Below are 22,774 nucleotides of genomic sequence, written 5' to 3'. Positions count from 1 at the left end.
CAGGTCGCGTGTAGCATAGCACTTTGATAGGAAAACAAACTAATGGGCAACGATCACTTCGCTATTTCAGCGATTTCAGGTCGCTCGCTCGTTTGCCACCTTCTGATATAAAAAAAAATAATATTGTATGGAATCAAAAGAATTCGTGAATAAATAATTAGATAACTTTTTGTTAACCAAAACAACGTAGATAGCGTTGATTTAAAATTTCACGTGATCGGATTATACGATAGAGTTAACTAAAATAATATCAAAATTATAAGCTCTAAATACAACTACCTAAAACAATGATTTGCTTCCGTTTAAGTAATATTATAACATTCGAAAATGTCAAAGTCGTACACGGGCTATAAAAATAAACTTTCCGAATTAAAAACAACATATTAATTGGATTTAATTATTCTGAATATATCTATATAAACATAACCATTGAAATCAAGTTAAATTTTAAACTTAAATTCAGAAATATTACAGAGGACATTACACGGTAAAGATTTTAAAGGCAACATCAATGTACCCACTTCATTTATCAAAAATAACTAGATTAAAGAAAGACCGCAAATCAGCACCTCTAGAGTCGATTCAGACAGAAAATTAACTTAGACTTTTTGGTGTTTACTGACAATATCGTGAACATGGACACTAGCGAAACGACATGACTTCATATGCTGCCAGAATATAAACAAGATGTGTCGATATCGGACAGTCGACTGTGCGTGGGAGAGCGGTCGCGAAGCTACACTGTGTACAAAATATACTCTAAAGCCAACAATTATTATTATAATAAGATTTACTATCCACTCTATTTTTTTTATATCATAAGGTGGCAAACGAGCGAGCGGTCACCTGAAATCGCTGAAATAGCAATGTGACCGTTGCCCATGAACTTACGCAATTGCATATGCGTTGCCTACCTTTAATCGACGGAGGAGTGTATTCACAGAAAGAAAATATTTTCCCTTTCGATGCATCCTCTCATCCGGAAAGTCCACTTCCAGTTCCCATCCTTTCCTTATAAGAAAAGGGGTGGGATGTGAAAGATGACTAAATTAGGACTCCGGGACGCACACTCATCAGACGAAACGCGGAATTGCTTCCACTTGACGCCTGTCTTCTGTGTGGTCGTGGTATTTCACCGGGCGAGCCGGGCCGACTCGTCGAAGATGTTAAAGCGGGTTCTACCACTGTTGAAAATTTATTAATCAGATATTTACACAAGTCCTTAGACGATGTAGCTTTAACTCTAATTGTTAAATCAAACAAAAAGTACTAAATATAAACTTTAAGTAGTATTGGTGGTTTACAAGAATAAATATAATAGAATAAAATCTAAAAACTATAGTATAAAGTTTGTCATGAGAAGACAAGAGGCCAAATAAACAATGAGTCGCTTGACAGATTACTGAAGACTACAAAATTTTGCAAACCACTTGTATTATCACCCTCGAAGGAAGAATCTCTTCTTGAATTACGGTGGCGGCCAATCATTTATATTGGGGTCGCAAACCTTTTGCGTGCTACATCAAAAATGGTACATCATATATCATTAAATTATATACTTTAAAACCTACTAGTTAATACTAAATTTGATTTATTGTCAATGAAATTAAGTTAAATAAATAGAAGAGAAAGAAATTCTTATGATGTCTGAGCAGACAATTGGATGCTATATTTATCAAGTGTGTTTTTTACCGCTTTACGTGAAACTTTACGAACAGAATTTAGATTCGTTGTAAGACCTGACCTTGGTAAAAATGGCACCATTGAGGTGGGCGTTTTCTTTTATAAAACTTTGTTGTGACAGTCCGTCGTAAATGTTGCATGTTCCTTCACCAGGATAAATTATCCGTGAAAGTGTAAAAAAAAGTTACATTTCGACAAATGCATTTAATTTCGACAGTTTATAATGAGAATAATATAATAAAATAAATATAAATATGGAGTAAGGAGTCGCTGAAATCGCTAATGGAAACTCGTTTAGAGAGTGTTACAAAAAACAAAGAATTTTATATTTAGATGTTTAAAACGATAACATCCTTGAATAACAAATTTTGACATTAACTAGAATTATGTTTTAACAGCTGACAACTTTAAAAGTGATCCTTGCGTTACAAAAGCAATAACAGTAAGGATATATTCATTAAAACACTTAAAAGAGCTTAAAACAAGATTCGTAGATATTGTTACAAACGTAAGGCCAATGCGGAGCATAAGGTAAGTGGCCTGTGGTACAAAGAAACAAAGGTGAACGTACGATTGCGGAAACTGACGCAAAGGCCAGGCGAGGTGATGAAACCACCTGCGCCTGCGCCCCGTGACGCGCCTGCCGGATACCTACAGGATGTCGTCACAATGTAAAAGATCTGTGTATACAGGTGGTACGACTTAATCAGACACATTAATAACCGGATTAATCGATTATTAAAAATCGATTTCATGACTTTGTTTCGGATTAACATCCCATTGTGTTTAAAATTTCTATGTCAACAAAAGCCTAAAGTTTACATTAATATAAGAGAACTAACAGACTTAAAGTTTATCTGGATACAATTAGTCGAAAATATAATTAACTATTGATATCATATGAATTATTATAATCACCTTCCTGAATCGGAAGAAAATTTACATATAAAATAGTAAACGTTAGTAATTATTTATATATTTTAGCGGAACTGACTAGCGAGCGAGTGGGCAGACGGTGGAGGTCTATGATAATAAAGCTGCGTGTCTTGACATAATAATGCACGAATGTTTCCTACTTTATGTAAACATTTCGTAATTTAAATATTCAACGAACTGTGATTCATACGGTGTTATATTGCAAAAAATGCTTTAAAATTCCCTCATAAAATGCGTCAATAACAGTAGGTTTCCAAACCCAAAATCTTTGTATAAAACATATCGTAATTCCTGTCATTATTTTGACAAAAGAGAGATATTAATATGTTTTAATCCAAGATTGTGGTCTCCCAAACCCAGGGTAAGAAATATAATTCATTAGAAAGACAACTCAATACAAAGGGAATATTTATCCCACCCTTACCACAATATTTTCTACACGGTTTTTATTCTGGAATAATTTGCGATATATTTTCTAATATTTACATGTAATTAATTGGCTCGATATTTTATAATTAAATAAAACAGATATAGTAGAAATATACTAACAAAACAAAATAAAAAGTGTTCAGGCGTGAAGTGGAAGCAATTCCGCGTTTCGTCTGATGAGTGTGCGTCCCGGAGGCCTAATTTAGTCCTCTTTCCCTTCCCACCCTTTTCCTTATAAGGATAGGATGGGAAGTGGAAGTGGACTTTCCGGATGAGAGGAAGCATGGGAAGGGAAAATATTTTCTTTCTGTGCATCCTCCTCTCCGTCGATTAAAGGTAGGCAACGAATATGCAGTTGCGTATGTCTATGGGCAACGGTCACTTCGCTATTTCAGCGATTTCAGGTGGCCGCTCGCTCGTTTGCCACCTTATAATATAAAAAAAACAAAAAAAACAGATATAGTAGAAATATACTAACAAAACAAAATAAAAAGAGTATTGATTTCTTTTGTGCACGCATCTTAGTAATCTTGTAAAAAGAGACATCAAACCGATCAAGGTGAAAATGTTGTTCGCAGAATACATATAAAGAAGACGTTAAAATGCTGTACACGTTCAATCTGTGATGATCCAAAGAAATCGTGAATCGCTAAGACTTCTAATGAAAGTACTAATAATATATGATTAGCAGTATTCTACACAGTTAAGCATTCGTGGTACCAAACAAGACAATATCCGAGATTTACTAATAAAAAAATTATGGAAAGTTTAAAAAAAAACGTGATAAATTTTTTAAATTATGATTTTAGAAAATTGTTATCTTATATATAAAATTATCATGTCACAATTTTCATTCTCATACTCCTCCGAAACGGCTTGACCGATTCTTATGAAATTTTGTGAGCATATTGAGTAGGTCTGTGAATCGGCTACTATTTATTTTATAATCCCGCGCGGACGAAGTCGCGGGCGACAGCTAGTATAATATAATGAACAATGAATATTCTGTGCTAACAACTACGAAGTATTTAATGAAATGGTTTCAGTAAAACCGCATAGGACGATGTCCTTATTGTTTTGCTGAGTAAGCAACAACATCCTGGTATGACTCATTATAACCTGAATCATTTACTTATAAATAAACATTTTTAATTAACAACATTTAGGAATAAAATACAATTTGCATTCTCTTTATTTTTATAGAGTTCGCCCAAAAATAATTTACAGTACAATGTTCTACTATTTTTTTATACATTATTAGTTAGAATCATTTGGCGCGAATGGCGCGCTTTCATTACAAAGTCCAGTGTCAGAATGATTAGTGAGGGGACATAAACGTAGACATTTTAGTAAGGCTAGTGTTGTGTTAATACTCAGGCACAGTGACGGATTTTCTTCCTAACAGTATGAAGCACAAAGCAAAGCCACGGTAGCCGTATGATAGAACAGATATTTTACGAAAGTTATAAACGATAGATTGATATTTTGCTAAAAGCACACCATAAGAAATCAGACCCGGGCATGACTTAACAAGTCCCTACCTTTTATCTCATTGAAAGGATAACACGGATATAAAAGGAAAATGCTTGCAAGTCCATCGAAAAAGCCTATGCTTTTTCCTTTGAATTTGACGTTTCTTTACAAAGTTGATCTTGCCTAATCATTATGACTTCTTACCATGACATAATTACTATTCATTGGTTGATACGTTACCGTTTTAGTCTAAAAACGTTCACTTCTTGTTGCATAAAAAGCGAGTCACATCTAGTAAACTTCATATTGATTAGAGCAATAAGTTGATTGAGATGTAGGTGTGACTGCAGTTGGATATAAAAGCAGAATTTGCATAATACTTCTTCAATCTTGCCCATAATTATCAGCTGAAGTAACTTATACCCAAGGATTGCATACGCGTCACTTTTTCGTCAATCAAATCCATTCTCGTATTGTTGCCGACTTTATGGACGGTTACCGATTCCAAATATGTGCCAAAAATTACAAGTCGAAAATTGTTATAAACTTTTGTTTTATTAACAACAGCAGTTATTGCGTACTTGGAATATTATAAGTAGTAAAGATTAAATGCCTTTATCTACCAAATTGTGTGAACAAAATGTAGGATGAAAGGCAAGACGTATGTCGATGAATGAAAACGTGTACTGTTAGAGAAAACATTTAACAAACTCTTTGCGAGTTTAAAATTAATTATACTTTTTCGTGTTAAACCTGATTTGTTTTATCAACACAAAAACTTATTGTCATGAACGTTCTAGAAGTAACCGGAAGAAATAAAATATAACCTTAACATATCCTGGATAAGGATATCAATGTCCGCACTGCAATAATTGTAAAGTTTACTCGTAATTTAAGTACAAAAATACGAATATAACTGAGATAAGGAACGATTCCTCGCATAAATCTTGATAGCATCTGTGACAGATCACTCTTACAAAGTCATAAATATATCAGTTAAGTATATTTAAATTATTATATACAATGCGGCGAACAAACAGACAGAGGACCTCGGCACATGGAATTTTTCGCCACTCCACTTTTATATATAACTCCAAAGTAAGTACTCGTAAATATTCTGATAAGGATCGCAATACAAACTGAACTCGAGTGTTTTATGTGAATATTAATTTATAATCCATCATAACAGCAAAAGATACAAAGTACATAAGGGCCCATATATAAAACTAGCGGTCGTCCGCGACTTCATCCGCGCGGAATTAAAAAAGCATTATTAGTAGCCTATGTGTTCTTTCTGACTATGTTCTATATGTATGTCAAATTTCATCAAGATCCGATCAGCCATTCTGGGGATACCTTCAAACATCCATCCATCCATCCTTCGATATATCCGTCCATCGCATGTACAATAATAGTAAGATTAATAACTTCGCAATTACGTAATGATTTGAAATATCTTTAACATATTATAAAATCATAACGATGATTAAACTAATTTTACAGATGGACTTAATTGACCAAATTAGAAACCAATTTATTAATCGTCTATTCATATTCAAATAGCAACCTATAAAATATGGAGAAAGTTAAGTTTATATTTAGATATTTATAGTCAATAATTATTTAATAACATGACACAGATAGTTGAATCAATTACTAAAACATTGTTAAAATGTCAACAAACATGAATGTGTATAAACGAGAGCAAATCGTTACAAATGTTACCAACCCTGACAAAGTACGCACATTTAATAGTTAACAATCGCACTTGGGCCACTGGGTCAAGGAGGTCAACTGTCATGGTGCTCTGTACATATATATTCATTGCAATCCCATACGCGCACGCCAATACCTATTCCAACGATTCCTTACGAGATGTATCTACTGTTGCCAACTTATTTTTTATTTATGAATTACGTTCTGTTTGCGCTTTGTACGCAGGTAATAACTGCCAAGTTTGATCAATATATGTCGACGGTTTTTTTTTCTGTTTTAAGATAAGAATATTGAAAAGCGATACATTGAGAGTTTAGTTAACAACACGAGGATTTTTTCACACATAAATATGGTAGTGATAATAAGTTATATTTCTATACCTATGTTTCAGCATGTTATCGGGCACGAAGACATTCCACCACGATGGTCTCTTCTGTCGCATGTAAACAGGTGGGTCGATCTCGTCATCGGTATCGTTGCCGCCTGATTTCCGTCGCTTTTTGCGTTCGAGCTGGAGCTTTGCGGCCCACGAGCGTCGTCTGCCTTTGTCACTGTGTCCGAAGCCGTCGCCGACGGGGACGGCCAGGGACGCTCGCCGGGGCACCTCGGGCGGTGGCCCGTCGAACTCATTAAACTTCCTATATCGCTCGGCAAACGTTGCCTCGGAAGCCCGCCGGCCATTGGAGGCGGGCTTCGATGGTTTGCTTTGGATTGGATCGTAGAAGGCTTCGTCGTCGTCAGTGTCCTGAATGTAAGCCTCATCGCTGTAACGACGCGGCGTCTCATCGGCAGCCTCCTGCAGGCTGGCGAGCGCGAGGCTTGGCCGGCGCGGATGGGGGCGCGCGGAGCGAGGCACGCGCCCCGCGCGCGGCTGCAGCCGTGCCAGCGCCAGCGGCACTGGGGGCTCCGTCAACGTCGGCTCTCCACCACTCATCGTTTAACTAAACAGCACTTGCACTTTCGACACTAACTGTGGGCTCACGGGGAGCGCCTATTAAAGTCACCACAACTTTTTCCAAACATTTTTCAAAAATGTATAAATATATTCGGATTATTCTTCAGATTACCTTCACATCCCTTAAAACATTTTTTCGAACAACGAATTAAATAACAGGAAACGTCATTGCGTTGAGCATTTGTGTGGCAAACCCGTTAAATATGTTTGGTTTAAATTAACATACGTAGTCATCGTAATGGTAACGAATGGCGATTATAGACTTCAACGATTTATACATAAAGATGATGGATTGGACACATTTGTCACAAATATGTAAGAGATATGACAGTATGACAATAAACCTCCCGCAGGCAAACCTCAACGTTTTCTACTGCAAAGAATATATTAAATAATTATTAATCTCAGCTAATCCATCATTTACTACGAAGCTGTACTAACATTACTGGTTTGAAATTTAGTATTATCGCAGGAAGACTGTAAGTATTACACGAAACAATAAAATAACTATTATCAAAGCTAAATAAAGCCTAGCAGAAGAAGAGATAAATCAATGGGATTTTCAAGGAGTCTATGAAGAAAATGTCTATAATCTCTGCCTACACCTTTGAATCTTGGGGTTAAATGCATTTATTTCCTTATAGCCTCGTCTACTTAAAACTGGTTTGGATACATGTCAGTATTCACGCATTTATGGAAATTATTTTCTTTTATCATTGAATACAATATTTAACGAGACATAAAAACTTGTGTTTACATAAAATATGCAGAATACACATGTACTTGGTTACAAAAAAATCTTACAATTTTTCTAGAGAATTTGCTCACGACAAAATGCCAACATACTTATTTTAATCATGTTTTTTTTAAACAGCTTGCATAATTAAGCCACATATTAATAATGCGAAATAACCTTAAGGTAATAAAACGCATTAACCTGATATAAGTTCATTTAAGAAACCTTTTAAATATTTCCACGTCATAAATAAACGGAAACACTTACGCAAGTACGTTCTTTTCATTCACGAACATGTTTTAAAACTTCATACATACGAATTAATTAATATAATTGCAGCTTATAATTGCGTAAGCTCAATCACCATAAAAATTCTAACAAATTTACAGAACATTAAGAAGCAAATTTATGAAACAAAAGCAACTCACAAAATTGTAAGCACACTAATAAAATCAAGTCTTAGCATATATACCCTTGATTTTGGTAGTGGTTGTTGCCGACGTCGTGTAAATCATATCAGAATTAATGCTTCCAGCACTGACCCGCAAGGTTCCATCGCAAGATTAAAAATATAATGATATATTTCAATGTCGCAAGCAATATTAACACGTTAGCTGCCATGTCGGACTATACGTCCGACATGCTAATGTTTCAATCAGGCCGTGTCGGACTATGTGTCCGACAAGCTATACTTCCATTCAACTCCTCGCTGTGGCTTTTAATCGTATTGTTGTATACAGCGTATCCCGCAAGGGCCCATTCAAATATTTTAGGACAAAGATTAAAAAAAAATTTTTTTCGTTTTTCGAAAAATCATTCTGGCAGCTAACGTGTTAATGTATGGTCGTCTTAAATTTAGTGGACAACTTCCGTTTAGTCGCAGCTGTTAATATTAAAAATGTTAAATGGTAATAGAGGAAACCTGCACATGTTAAAGTAAACAGATTAATATTTAGAAGTCGTGTGATGTTAGATTCGCTCGCCGCGTGACTAGAGTACGAGTGAATACATCATACTTCCTTGTTTTCGTATACGTAAATAATTCTATTTTTGATACAATTTACTTTGTTGCCTGTCTATCTATTATCTTGTTAAAACATATGTAGGAAAAACAATGATAGAACTGAATAGGCTGAAAATCTTATATGTAATTTATAAATGAAAAAAAAAACTTTAATTTCGTATTTGATGCACCTTTATTATTTCAACACAGTATTGTTTAATTCAGAACACAAAAGTTAAGAGATGTAGTTTTTGACAGCAATGAAGTGTAATTAATCATTTGAATGTACAATTTATAAAATCTTTACATTAGATTCTAACAAGAGAATAAACATTGTTAAAGTGAGCTACTTGCTTTAGGACCACATTCCTGAATACTGTCATAAGCGAGGTCACAAGCTTTAGATCGTGAGACGGACGTCCTAGCCCCTAGGCGATCAACTATACAAAATATTAAAAGTTGTTTCAAATTATTAAAATCTCGAATAACGTGAGTTTATTTACATTTTACAATTGTTAGAAATGAGGTTAACACGTCTAGACATTTTTGAAGGGATGCAACAATGTGAAAATCACTAATAAAGAAATCACAGCATCGACTGCTGACGCCTTATAAGCGGGTTCAGCTTTCGTAACTGCAGTCGTCACCGGCGTGGTGCAGCGTGGCGGACGTCGTGGGGAAAGTTACCGTACACTTTTATAAATAGGCGGTCAACTCAAGTTAAGTTCGATTTCATTATCGATTTAACAACTCGAATCGCCGATAAAATTGGTGTACTGTGAATGATTGCGCATTCAAAATCGATTAACATTTATGCTATACAGCTTACGCCCGGAGACTTTGTCCGAGCGGAATTAAAAAAAGATCAATAATTAAGATAAAAAATAACCTATCTCCCAAATTGGACTAAATTACATATGTTAACAACATTGAATAAGAATCACTTCAGTAGTTTCGGAGTTTATCACGAACTTACATCGTGACAGGAAATTTTTATATTTATAAGATTTCAACTGTCGAATGCGTTAACACGAGAAGGCACATGTAACCATTTTATTTAACACCGGCGTTGTCATCTACGTGCATATGCAATGAAAATAGCTGGAGAATAACAATCAGTAGCGTCCGACACGCCGCCAAGGTCACCTCACAATTGTGTTTATTAATTGACATTCATTGAGCGCGTACTGTTTATTATTAAAAATAGCAAGACCATTAATTGCGAAGCCGATAAACAGACCTAACTACAAACTTTAACAGATTCCTTTTAAATTATTCAAGCTTTCGTGAGACATATTACTAAACTCGCTCAGTTAGCGACGGACCGCGTCCGCGAAATAATACCAGTACCACTCATCCTGATGAAGGGCCCCCGATGGGCTCGAAACTAGTCGGTGCCGCCACCGGACGAATATACGTGAGTGTTAAGCCGTTTTTATATCACTTTAGATTCCTTCTAAGTATTTTATCTAATGCAGAAACTAGACACATGTTACAAAATATAATTATACCTATTATACATTTTCAATTAATGTTTTATCCATGTTTAAGTAAGCTTTACTTTACATTATTATTAATTTATTATATAGAGCAACGTTAACAAATTGTGCACAAGTAAGAGTACAAAAAAATCTTACAAGTGACACGGTAAAATAAGGAAACACATCTATCTAAGCCTAAGGTAACTAACATAAATAAATTCCAGCTTGATACCTTCACGCGTTTTAGAGAATAAGGGTCTTGACAGACAGACGGACGGACAACAAAGTGATCCTATAAGGGTTCCGTTTTTTACCTATGAGGTACGGAACCCTAGAAAATAACAAATTTTAATCAAGTATCAGCAATAAACTCATTAATCTTATGGAAACTTACAAGACAAAAATATAGTACATATTCTACTAAGGACTTTGATTTACGATTCGTTTATCTCATTTTAGTTTAATAACTTTCGGGCAAAAATTATGCTTATTTAATTCTGGCAAAAATATCTAATCCCAACTAGTGAAGCATAAGTACTAATCGTAAAAACGTAGTAAACAGACGCATAGGTGTTGATTACACTAATCAGGAGGGATTCTACGTTGCATTGGTAAAAACAATTGCTGTTCGTTAGTATCGCTAAAACTCGAGAAAGGCTGAACGGATTTATCTTATCTTGGTCTTGAAATGCTCGTGGAGATCTAGGAAAGGTTTAAAAGGTGAGAAAATTCGGATAATTATCGGGGAAACTAAAAATAGCCTTTTTCTTTTTCCCATATAAACGGTTGAATAGATCTCACTAAAATTTGGCCTAGTGTAGAACATAGTCTGGAAGAACGCATAGGCTAACATTTTTTTTAATTACGCGCAGACGGAGTCTCGAGCGATAGGTAGTTTAAAGTAAAAAACAAAAACAAACTTTTTTAAATGCGTAATAATGTTAACAATGAATCATTTAAAAGGTTTGTTAAACAGAAGGCGTGACGGGAAAACAAAGCGGCAGCTAAAACGTGTCGCTTCACTTCAGCATTCGTAGGAAAGCATCGTAATCAAAAGCTTTTTGATGTTCCATCGTGTTTACGTTCCCAAAGGCTTCACTGTGGAAATTTTTATTCCCCGGATTAATGACTATTGAATAAGCGAAACGTGAGTTTAATGTAACTTCAACCTACGAGCATATAAAAGTACACTTAAAGTGATTAACACTTGAAAATGGATGCAAAAACAATAAAGACCGAATACTGTTTTTTTGTTTGTGATATAATAGGCGTAATACGAGTACTACTTTAATTACTTATTACATTTATAATTTAAACGAATAAAATTTTTAACGTTTTTATTATATTCTATTTTGTAAATCGATGAAAAATACAGGAAAAAAGTACAAACGCTTTGACCTCATCAATATTCAATCTAACCGAATTAGTTGGGCTTTGCAAATTCCTAAAAGATTTTACATTATATTGTACAATGTTACGGAATTTAATTTTCTATATTACTGGATTAAACTGGCATGCTCATCATCATCAGCTCATCATACGTACCCACTGAAGGGTAACCTAACCTACCCTAGAAGAGGGCCGACTAGGCCATAGTCAAACACGCTGGCCCAGTGCCAGCCGGGTGGTTGACTTCACTGATATCTTTGAATTTCTTCGCAGATATTTTCAATTTGGATTACGATGTTTTCCTTCACCGTTATAACGCCGGATGTACATATGTATACAATACACATTGGTACATTGCAGGATTCGAACTTAGGATCTGCAGATTACAAGTCAAGTGCTTTAATTGTCACTGATACTTAGCTATCACTTCCCTACATTTAAACAGCATTAACTATTAGATAGAAAATGTTGATTTTACCTCCATATCATAAGACAAAAAACGGATATTTAAATAAACACAATTCGTATATTTAAAAAGTCTCAGTAGCCTAAAATAAAATAAAGCTTAAAATAAATAAAAATTTGATACGATTTATCATAACCTCCGTTATCATCTAAAAGCAAATTGAGACGAACTCTTTAAATCTAGTGCATTAGTATACAGGTAACCTGGATTGTAATATGTGGGGCAACATTTATTGACAAACATAGAACAATCTCTGGAAATGTTCGCTTCACGGCAATTATGCCTCGAGTGTGATAGGGCACGGTTACTTGCCCGCAAATGTGAACCCACCTTAATATGCTAATAGCTTAGCACCTGCAACACGCCATGAGCAAACAAAATTAGTTAATTAATTTAACTATCATATAATGTTGTTGACTATGGCCTAGTCACCTGTAACTTAGGGTAGGCTCCGAGCCCCTCGGTGGGGACGTATAGTGAGCTGATGATGATGATGTTGAATAACATGAAATTTCTTACTATAATTTTACCGGAAGAATTTTTTCCTTATTTAAACTACCTGGTATTGAAGATACAGATTTCAATCCATCATATTTTTGCTCCGACCGCAAATTTCAAGAAATCAACTATCGTTACATGTATTTAAGACTAACTGTCGCTCGCGACTCCGTCCGCGCGGATTTTAACAAAAACTTAATAAGTAGCCTATGTGTTCTCCCAGATTCTGTTTACATATGCCAAATTTCAACGACATCTATTCAGCCGGAGATATCTTCAAACAAACATCCATCCATTCATCCGTCCATCTAAACATACGGATTTATAAGTAAGATCTATGTTATCTCCAATTTTTTATAGAGAACGTGAAGGTTAATATATTTTTAAAATACACGTGTTAAAATAGTGAAAACTCATAATACATCACGACATTAAAAACCACTCGAATTTAAAAATAAACTATTTAGTAAAATATTAATTAAAGTACAACGAAATACAAAATGAATTATAAAGGAAGCAGTTGACAAGTATTAAAACGCTTAAGTTCACCGCATCAAAGAAATGTACACTCACAGTTTAACACACGTATTATAATTTTCATGGTAATGCCGATATTCATAAAATTTATCGAGAGTGTCATAATGGAATCTTGAAAGTTATATCTGCAGATTCTTTGATCTTTAATATACATATATATTTTTTTATATGCAGCGGGAACACCGAGGTGTTCAACGACACCCATGGACATCGGCAATACCAGAGGAACCAGATGCGTTGCCGGCCTTTGAGATAGTGATGAGCTCGCTTCTTGAAGGACCCTAAGTCGTAGCGGTTTGGAAATACCGCCGAGGACAAACCATCTTTAATATTTAATATAAAATAACACTTATCCAAATAAATAATATTGACATTTACAAATGAAATAATAAGAGAAAATTGATAATTGAATTTATATGATGATATTTATGATGAAATTGATTTTAACAACACTTTAATTAAATGCAATTTATTTTGTTATTTTCCAATTAATCTTAACTGTTTTGAAAGATTTGCAAAATTAAAAAAACATTACGACATAATGAGTGTTCTAAATATTTCATTGAAAAAGAAAAAAGGTTAAAATTGGTACAGTTTGTTGCAAAAGTAGTAATGCATGGTTAACCCTTGCACCGCCGTAGTTGTTTATTATGGTTGCGTCATTTGATGTAGAAAACATATTGCGTCGTACGAACATATGGACATAGATCACTCGGGAACAAATCGTATACAATAACGGAAACAAAATGAGACACATTAACATTTAGAGACAATGGCTGTAGACGAACAGAAACGCATATTTAATGAGACGGTACAACAGAAGCCTTCGCCCTGCATACAGATTAATTGTTTACTCGTAAATAAAAGACGGACAAAGAAAACATCGGACTAATTTAATTGTACTCAACACAAGCATGACTTAATCACGTTTAAAGGTACAATTAAGAAGACGTAAGCAAGAGTACTTTAATTGTAGCACGGAAATTGAATTTCAACGACCTTCGGTACTTAATGTGTGCGTAACATCAAATATAACAAGATGAAATAAGATCTTAAACATATTGGATCAACAACAATTGTTAAAAGGTTAATAGCTTCCGAAATGAGGAGTAGAAAGGGTGAGATAAACGTCATCACGGAGAATGACGTTGAGGAGTGGAATTGTGGTCTACCTATGAGGCCAATAAGATATTTATGTTTAGAAAACAATTAGTACATCCAGTAAATAATATCCAGAAATATTAAAGGTTAGTTTTTAATTACGTTAAAATAAAATTCATTCCAACGATGGCGGACGTTACAATAATAAACGCTGTCGATTCGATTAGATCGATTCATCAATGTTCTTTCAGACATAACGGTAAAAATAATATAGATCAAGCAAACATTATGCTCCGTACTAGTTGATGACGTCATTATAACGGCAATCTTGATGACGAAATGGTAATACGATTGTGATAGTTTGCCGCAAACTATTGTTTGATGATTTTTTGCTCGCACCAGACGTCAAGGCTATTTTACAACATACCTATAGAATGTAATGTTTCTGAAATCAAAATTATATATGAACTTCTTATATTTATTTGGTTTTCTATAGACAATTTCATTATCAGCTCACTCTGAGTCCCCACTGAGGCGCTCGTAGCCTACCCTAAGTTAAGGGCAACTAGGCTTTAGTCAACCACACCGTGCCAGTTCGGGTTGGTTGACTTCAAACATATCTTTGAATTTCTTCAGGTGCAGGTTGCATCACGATGTTTTCCTTCACCGTAAGAACGTCGGATAAATGTACATATGTAAATCGGAAATCGAAAAACACATTGGTACATGGCGGAATTCGAACCCAGGACTTGCAGATTGCAAGTCAAGTTTTGAAACCCCTGAGCCACCGACGCACTATAGATAATTTGCCAAGATTAATCCATTGTGCAACAATTTTGTATCAATGGCAGTGAAACAAGTCAATGACTCTGATATAAGGAAAATGTGTACCCACGTGCATACGTGGCCGGGCAATTGTGGAAAGCTATTTGGGAATATTCCCAAAATTTGCAATATCCGTTTATAAATATTTGATGAGAGACCGCGCTCTCGCCGCGACGACCTAATTTCGTATGATTCTTGAATATTGCGTCGTCCACACGACACTTATTTTTATCTTTGGAGCTATTAAAACTATAATCGCTCCGAATAGTATTTGAAATATTATGAATCAATCCTAAAACACATATCGAGATTACAATATTTACACTTATCACGTGCAAGTTTTTTTATTACGTTCCGTATAATTGAAAATGATTATTGGAAAAAAGGTAAATCGATCATGAAAAATGATGAAAATAAATTTTAAAATGTGCAAATGTGTGCCTTTATTTACTACTACTAGCTGTCGCCCAACTCTGTCCGCGTGGAATTAAAAAAAAACTCCATTAGTTTTTTTAGGATTTTGGTCTCAAAAACCTACTATTAGTTTCCTAAAAACAGGAATGACCATATATTTTTGCACACGTGTTTTGGCAGTGAAATCCGACTGTAACAAGGATCGTCTGTTTCAAATTCCCGTGACACTTGGCCAGAGGTCGAGAGGTTGACCTCTGGCGTGGTATGCATTGACACGACAAATAAAGAAACAACGCATTTACGATTACACATCGATTATCTAACAAAACAAGAAACATAAAGAAAAGCAAACTATTTATTTTAGTCTTGGATTGAATTTTATTTACTTGCAATTTCCTCAAAATTTTAACAATTAGTCCTAAGTACAGATATAGGAAATCTGTAAGGAAAATTAAAGTGTAACATATTCTTCGGCGTAATTACACGATCTAAATATATGGCATCGCAAATTGAATCAAGAAAGCTTCACTAATACTCTAAGGTAAAGACAATATTGTGATTTGAAACATAACCTTGTTGATACTTCTGGTTACGACTTGATCAGCCTTGCTACATGAATCTAGTGCGACAAACTAGCGCTTATTAGACACATTGTAACTACGACATTAAGCTATATTTTTTAAGATTAAAAAAAATGACAGACGTAACAGTGAGATTTTAATCAGCAACATAAGACATCGTTATAATTAACTAGCTGTCCCTCACGACTCCGTCCGCACGGAATTGAAAAAAAGCTTAATTAGTAACGTATGTGTTCCTTCAGACTATGTTCTACATCTATGCCAAATTTTAACAAAGTTCATGCCGCCAATTTGGAGATATTTTCAAACCAATAGCAATACATCCATCTACAAATTCGCATTTATAATATTAGTAAGAAGTAAGATTTGAAATTTATCGCTAATATGTATAATTTATTTTAGAGGTTGCTGACATTCATTGATTAATGACTAAGTTTTAGGTTTTTCAACGCGAATTCCATCTTTTTAGCGCATACATGTAAGCATTCGTGTATGCAGTATATTCTTTAAAAAAAAATATTAAAACTAAAATCTTACTAATATTACAAATGTGAATGTTTAGATGGATGGAAGGATGTTTCTTTGAAGGTATCTCCGGAACGGCTCAACCGATCTGGCTGAAATATGGTATAGATGTAGAACATCTGGAAGAACACATAGGCTACTTAATAAGATTTTTTTTGATTCCGCTTGAACGGAGTTACTGGCGACAGCTAGTGTACTATAAAAAAATCATTGAGCTAGACAACCGTGAAACATAACCCGATAGACTTGAGTACTGTGTTTATGTTAGGCTTGTATTCTAGGAATGTGGGTCGTATCCGATGTCGAAGTGCCGCGGCTTGCGCCGACTTGCATAACACCGACGGCAATCGAAACACTTTCAATGACACCGGATTCGTCGCGAAGCTACCGCAATGAATTATTTCATTTCACATCTAAATAAGATTTCGTCTTTATCTTAACAATTTATTACTATATATAAACTTTCGTTATATTCTCTTACTAATATTATAAATGCGAAAGTTTCCATTTTGTTATTACGTATCTTCAAAACGGTTGAACGAATGTCGATTAAATTTGGCACATATGTAGAACAAAGTCTGGAAGAACGTATAGGTAAATAACTCTTTTTTACTAATTACACGCGGACAAAGTCACAGGCAAAAGGAATAGTATATTTTTGTAATGAACATATGTACCCTACATGCCACTTAATGTTATTTTTATATTATTTTTTCACGAGAATACTTGATCAAAAGACTTGTATCTAGTTCGGGATTTAGAATGGATTCTAGTCTAAGACAAAAAATATTCACTTCCAACAAATTCGATCTGGTTTTTTAATTGTCTTACCTATTGTGTGTTTAATATTAGCTATACGTTGAACGTTTTTAAACTCTCAACAAAAAACTTGTTGCAATAATAGTAAATACAGTGTGTTTTCTGTAGTTTGGTAAAAAAAAAACTAAAACAACCAAACTCAAATTACTATCAAAACAAACATTATTATTGTAATACTAATTATATAAATGTGCATAAAATCATACTAATATTATAAATGCGAATGTTTAGATGGATGTTTGTTTGAAGGTATCTCCAGAACGACTCAACAGATCTTGAGGAAATTTGGCACATATGTAGAACATAGTCTGGAAGAACACATAGGCTACTCATTTAGTTTTTATTTAATTCAGCGCGGACGGAGTCTCGGGCGTCAGCTAGTACGTACTTAATATAATAATTAAAAATGTTATATATTATATTACTTGCTCGAATGAGTTAAACTAATTAATTACAGTAATAAAACAGTGTGAAGTTAATAAAAGAAAAAGTTTAGATTAACGTCCCGATATCATAAAAGAGAAACTTTCCGTCTTTTGACATTCGTCGCGAGACTGACTTCTGTGTTACTAACGCGATTTTAAATCATTACCTTTAACTTACTTAACTAGGCTATGTTTCAGTCGCAATTTTTCTTAGTTGTTGATTCATTTGGAAACCACACTTCATAGTCTTAAAAACAATACGAAAAAGAGATAGAAAAAAATATTCGTTTATTATTATTAATTGTTCCTAAGTAATTATTTTAGAACTTGTTCACCTCGGTGTTCCCACCGCTCGTTTGCCCCCTTCTCTTATAAAAATATATTTTAACTATGACATATCTAAATATAAGCTCTAACATTCAAAAATTTCACAAAAGAAATAAACTGCAAATAATTTGATAAATACGTAAATTTTAACAAAACTAAAACAGCATATCACACAAATGATTGTAAATCTCCTCGTCTTACAAAGACCTAGGTAAATAAATAGAATTAGCCATGGATAAGATCATATTGAGAAAGCTATCGAGTATTTTTGATCATATCAAAAAGGAACAATTATGAGTTTTTTTTTTACCACTGATTATACGGCAATTGAATACTGGCAGTTAAGAAAATGTAATTTTCAATAAAATATGTGTTAAATAATTTTATGCAGGAATGTATTTATAAGTTTAGCTTACTTATGCGTTATATTAAATGCATATTGATTTGTAAACGTACGAGCAATCTAATAACGCTGTGTAAGTTGCTTTAACGTTACTCAACTTTTAGTCACATTTTATAACCTACTCTTATTTCGTAAAAAAATCGTGGTTACCAATATCGTTAATAATTATATAATATTATTAATGAAACTACAGAATACAAAAATTTTAAAGATCTCCATTGTCTCTACGGAGTCCGTAGACATCAGTAGCTACTTATGTAAATTCAATAAACAATTAGTTCCGATGATTAATGCAGATCAAACAATTAATGCAATTAAATATGAAGGTAGTTTAGAAAATAACATTAATATCAAATAAACAATAGCGTAGTTACATCATATACTAGCTTCATTATCGATGCAAAAAACTACAATATGAACACTGAGACGAACATCAATCGATCGGTTCCTACGTGCTGCACAGAAGTTAAGGGTATTGCCACACAAATGCTGGATTCATTTTCGACGTAAACACAAAGCACAGCGTTCTTACGGGCTGCGGCCGCGCAACGACCGACGACGACCTCCTTTCTCCGACCAGTTGCACTGGCGCAACGAAACAAACAAAATAACTAGACGAAGAAGAACGCGTAGTGTGCGCGTGCGACTTTCACTGAGGTGCGCATGCGCGTTGCGTACGGGCGTGGCGCGCGCCGCGGTGCTGGCTACTGACTGAGCGCGTTCGCCGTTGTCGCCGCCGCCGTGGTGGGGCTGAGTGGATGCGCCACTCACCTAATAACACTATCTGAAACTCACCCCCTCAATGCCCGCATAAATCATCTCGTAGCCTGCGTCTTTCACGCGCAATTTATATGACTCACAAGAGTTCAAATATTGCAAATTATAAATAAATTGTGCAACTAAATTGATATGAATATCTCATTTCTTAATTTGACAATTATTTAAATAATACACTGGCTATTTTTAAGTTGCTTTCAAACTATCGTTAAGGATTTAACAATTAAATAACAAACAAATATTTCTAAATAATTAAATTCTTGCCACCCTCTCACAGCCTTTCAGTAAATAACGCCCGTTAAAATATAAAAGTTTGATAAAAAAAATAGTAAACATTAATATCAAAAGCATTCAGGTAACAAAGACGGACGGAAATAAACTTGGTAACTTGATTAAAACGCCTACACAAGTCTCAGTATTGTGTTCAAACGTCAGCCTCCATTAACGTAGGTGGCACAAATAAAATGCTAGTGAGAGCTAAAGTCACACCGTCAAGTATATAATGCCTACTCATTATTTATATTTGCATTATTACATTACAATACCTACGTTAAAGAATAAAAGAAAACGTAGACATAACAAAACTATCGTGTGAAATATAAAGGATAGCAAATTACAGTAATCAATCGGTAAGTTATCATTTTTCAATTAATTAATTAATTAATTAATTAATTAATTAATTAATTCAGTTTTAAACAAAACTTTGCAATTAATTAATTGAAACGTTTTGTTTACATTCAAACAACTAACTTGTGCAAATATACGTTGAAATACAAATTCCCAAAAGATTCAACTTAAACAGAGCAAGACAATGTTCATTAAATTTTAGAAGTATAATTAAAAACAAAATCACATACAATTGTAAGAAATTTCTATAGTGAACTTACGAATAATAGGGCGTCTTAAACACGCCACATTGTACTTATTAAGTAATCCATGTTCCACATTTGGTTTACATTTTATTTCTTATAATTAACATATTCTTTAACATCATGAATAGTTCAAGGGATAAAATTATTCAATCAAAATATGCGTTACTACAACAAAAATTGAATTCAAGAATTACTTATGTATTACTTATCTTACTAATATTAATAATGCGAATGTTTGGATGGATAGACAGGATAGATGTTTGTTAGAAGGTGTCTCAAGAACGGATGCATGGATCTCCTAGAAATTTGGCATAGATATAGAACTTATAGGTTATTTATTAAGTTTTCTTTTAATTCCTCGGACGGAGTCGCGAGCGATCGCTAGTCTGTAATAATCTTCTATATTATCTTCCATACAAACTAGTAAGCCAATGAAACATCCAAAACAACTACGCTGTTAATATCACAACGAGACGATAACATTACAATAGCTAAAATAGAATAGATAAATTTTGTCTTATTTAAATTGGCTTTTTTTATTCCATACACGAGGAACGATTGGTAACGAGCTATCGATTCAACAATGAGATTGTCTATGAATTATAGATAAAGAATGGCCATGAGCATAAGTAGGTGCTCTTGATTATCAAATAAACTGACATACAAATAATTCTGACATGCGAAGTAGGACAAATCAACTACGCGAGAATATAAAATATCAAAACGTATTTTATTAAAATTGTCGTTTATGGTTAAGCTAAGCAAAATACATATCTGAATTCACATTATATTATAATAAATGCATCGATCCTAATGATAGAAATTTGAAAAGGTATACAAATTTTGGATTCGCCTTTATAAACAGTAATGTCTCTCAAACTGATCGACTATAAATAATGCGATTGAGTTTTCCTTAATAATTTTCATTGCCTATAAATAAAGGGGTAAATATGAAGAAATATTCATTAATGTTAGCCATCAAAAAATAAAGGGGTAATACATAGATTATTTCTTTCGTTTACCGTCACCCAGACTAGCTGTCGCCCGCGACTATGTCCGCACGGAGTTAAAAAACACTTAATTAGTAGCCTATGTGTTCTTCCAGACTATGTTCTACATCCAAACGTTCGCATTTATAATATTGGTTAGAAATAAGATTTATTAAAGTACTTCCAACTTTTGAAATCAAATCTGAGAACGTAATTCATATGGCTATTCTAATGACAAATTGGCGAAGCATCCTAAACCTAATATACCGCTTCTATTATCAATTATCGAATAGCATTTATCAATTAACGTCATTTTAATCGCTTTAGTGCAATTGTATGCATCAGTGGATATGAATAATGTATTCCGCCTGAACATCCATACATACGCCTATATAAATGGCGAGACAAGGTCATATTGGTTCTCTACACCAATGTTATTGAGTGTGTTGCTGGCCATCTTTTCGAGTTTTTTTAACTTTCCATCATCCTGTAGATAAAGGAAGTACAACTATATGGCATAATAGATCATTTAAATTTATATTACGTTAAGAAATATGATATAATAAAATATTAATTAAATATTAAACGATGTACCCCATAAACCGCGAAGGCAGTTATTATGTCGTGCTGCCGCCTGTTTATCGTCGCTGTGATCCGCCGATGGTACCACAAAGATTATTATTATTAAACGTCGCCTTCCATATTCATCTCGCTTTATTAACTTTCACACGAGGGCACCACACTGACATAGAACAGTATTTTTTTATAAGAGAGAACAAATGAGCTGCAGGAATACCAAGGTGTTCAAGGCCACCCACGGACATCTGCAACACCAGAGGAACTGCAGATGCGTTGCCGGCTTTTAAGGAAATGGTATACCACGCGGCTGTGCGAGGCAAGAAACAGCGGGAGAATCGCACCGTTGCGGAATGCCAGCCAGGTGTGGATGGATCCAAGCGGTCTGTCGTTTTCATTGTGTAATTCCATTATTTTGACGAACAACACTGAGTCACTGCTACTCTGTCTTCCTATAGCCCTCGTGTGAAAAAGCTGGTTGCGCCCGTACATTGTGAGTTTCGACTGTAACCAATCAATAGCATTACACAACACATGCCCTTTTTGCATGATCTTGACATTTCTCTTGATCATTGTGATGTAAGTTCGTTTTATTCATTCATGTATTCAGACATTTATTGGCGACACTGAATCGAAAATCGTTTTAAACTCGTCACGCCTGCCTTTTTGCTTCGCTTTTCTTCCCTCGTTAAGTTAATTCTGAGGAAATAACTCTTGCATTTTTAAACGCATTGTTATTACAAAATTAACACTATTTAAAATAAAAAGTATTATTAGTATTAGTAACTATTTAATATAAAAACGAAATTATTTCAATATAAATTAAATCAAGACATTA

The 22,774-nt window shown here is 34.3% G+C and overlaps 1 protein-coding gene across 13 annotated transcripts in view; it reads right to left on the bottom strand.

Annotated features, from left to right (window-relative positions):
- The window catches only part of mtd (TLD domain-containing protein mustard), a 105,911-nt gene that overhangs the window by 55,349 nt on the left and 27,788 nt on the right, over window positions 1-22,774 (bottom strand). For 4 of the 13 annotated variants that reach the window (XM_013311216.1, XM_013311220.1, XM_013311217.1 and 1 more), the window contains exons 1-2: window positions 19,255-19,448; window positions 6,618-7,314 (exon numbers count right to left, since the gene is read on the bottom strand). The exons of 6 other annotated variants lie outside the window; for them this stretch is intronic. In XM_013311216.1, coding sequence (XP_013166670.1) covers window positions 6,618-7,171 — 554 coding nt within the window. In that variant the 5' untranslated portion in view covers window positions 7,172-7,314; window positions 19,255-19,448. Of the gene's footprint in view, window positions 1-6,617; window positions 7,315-19,254; window positions 19,449-22,774 lie in introns of those variants that run through there. 3 more of the 13 variants (XM_013311221.1, XM_013311231.1, XM_013311222.1) reach the window with 2 other exon arrangements.

This window comes from Papilio xuthus, unplaced genomic scaffold, assembly GCF_000836235.2.
Source record: "Papilio xuthus unplaced genomic scaffold, Pxut_1.1 DF827680.1, whole genome shotgun sequence".
NCBI lineage: Eukaryota > Metazoa > Arthropoda > Insecta > Lepidoptera > Papilionidae > Papilio > Papilio xuthus.
This window is presented reverse-complemented; position numbering and strand designations above follow the sequence as displayed.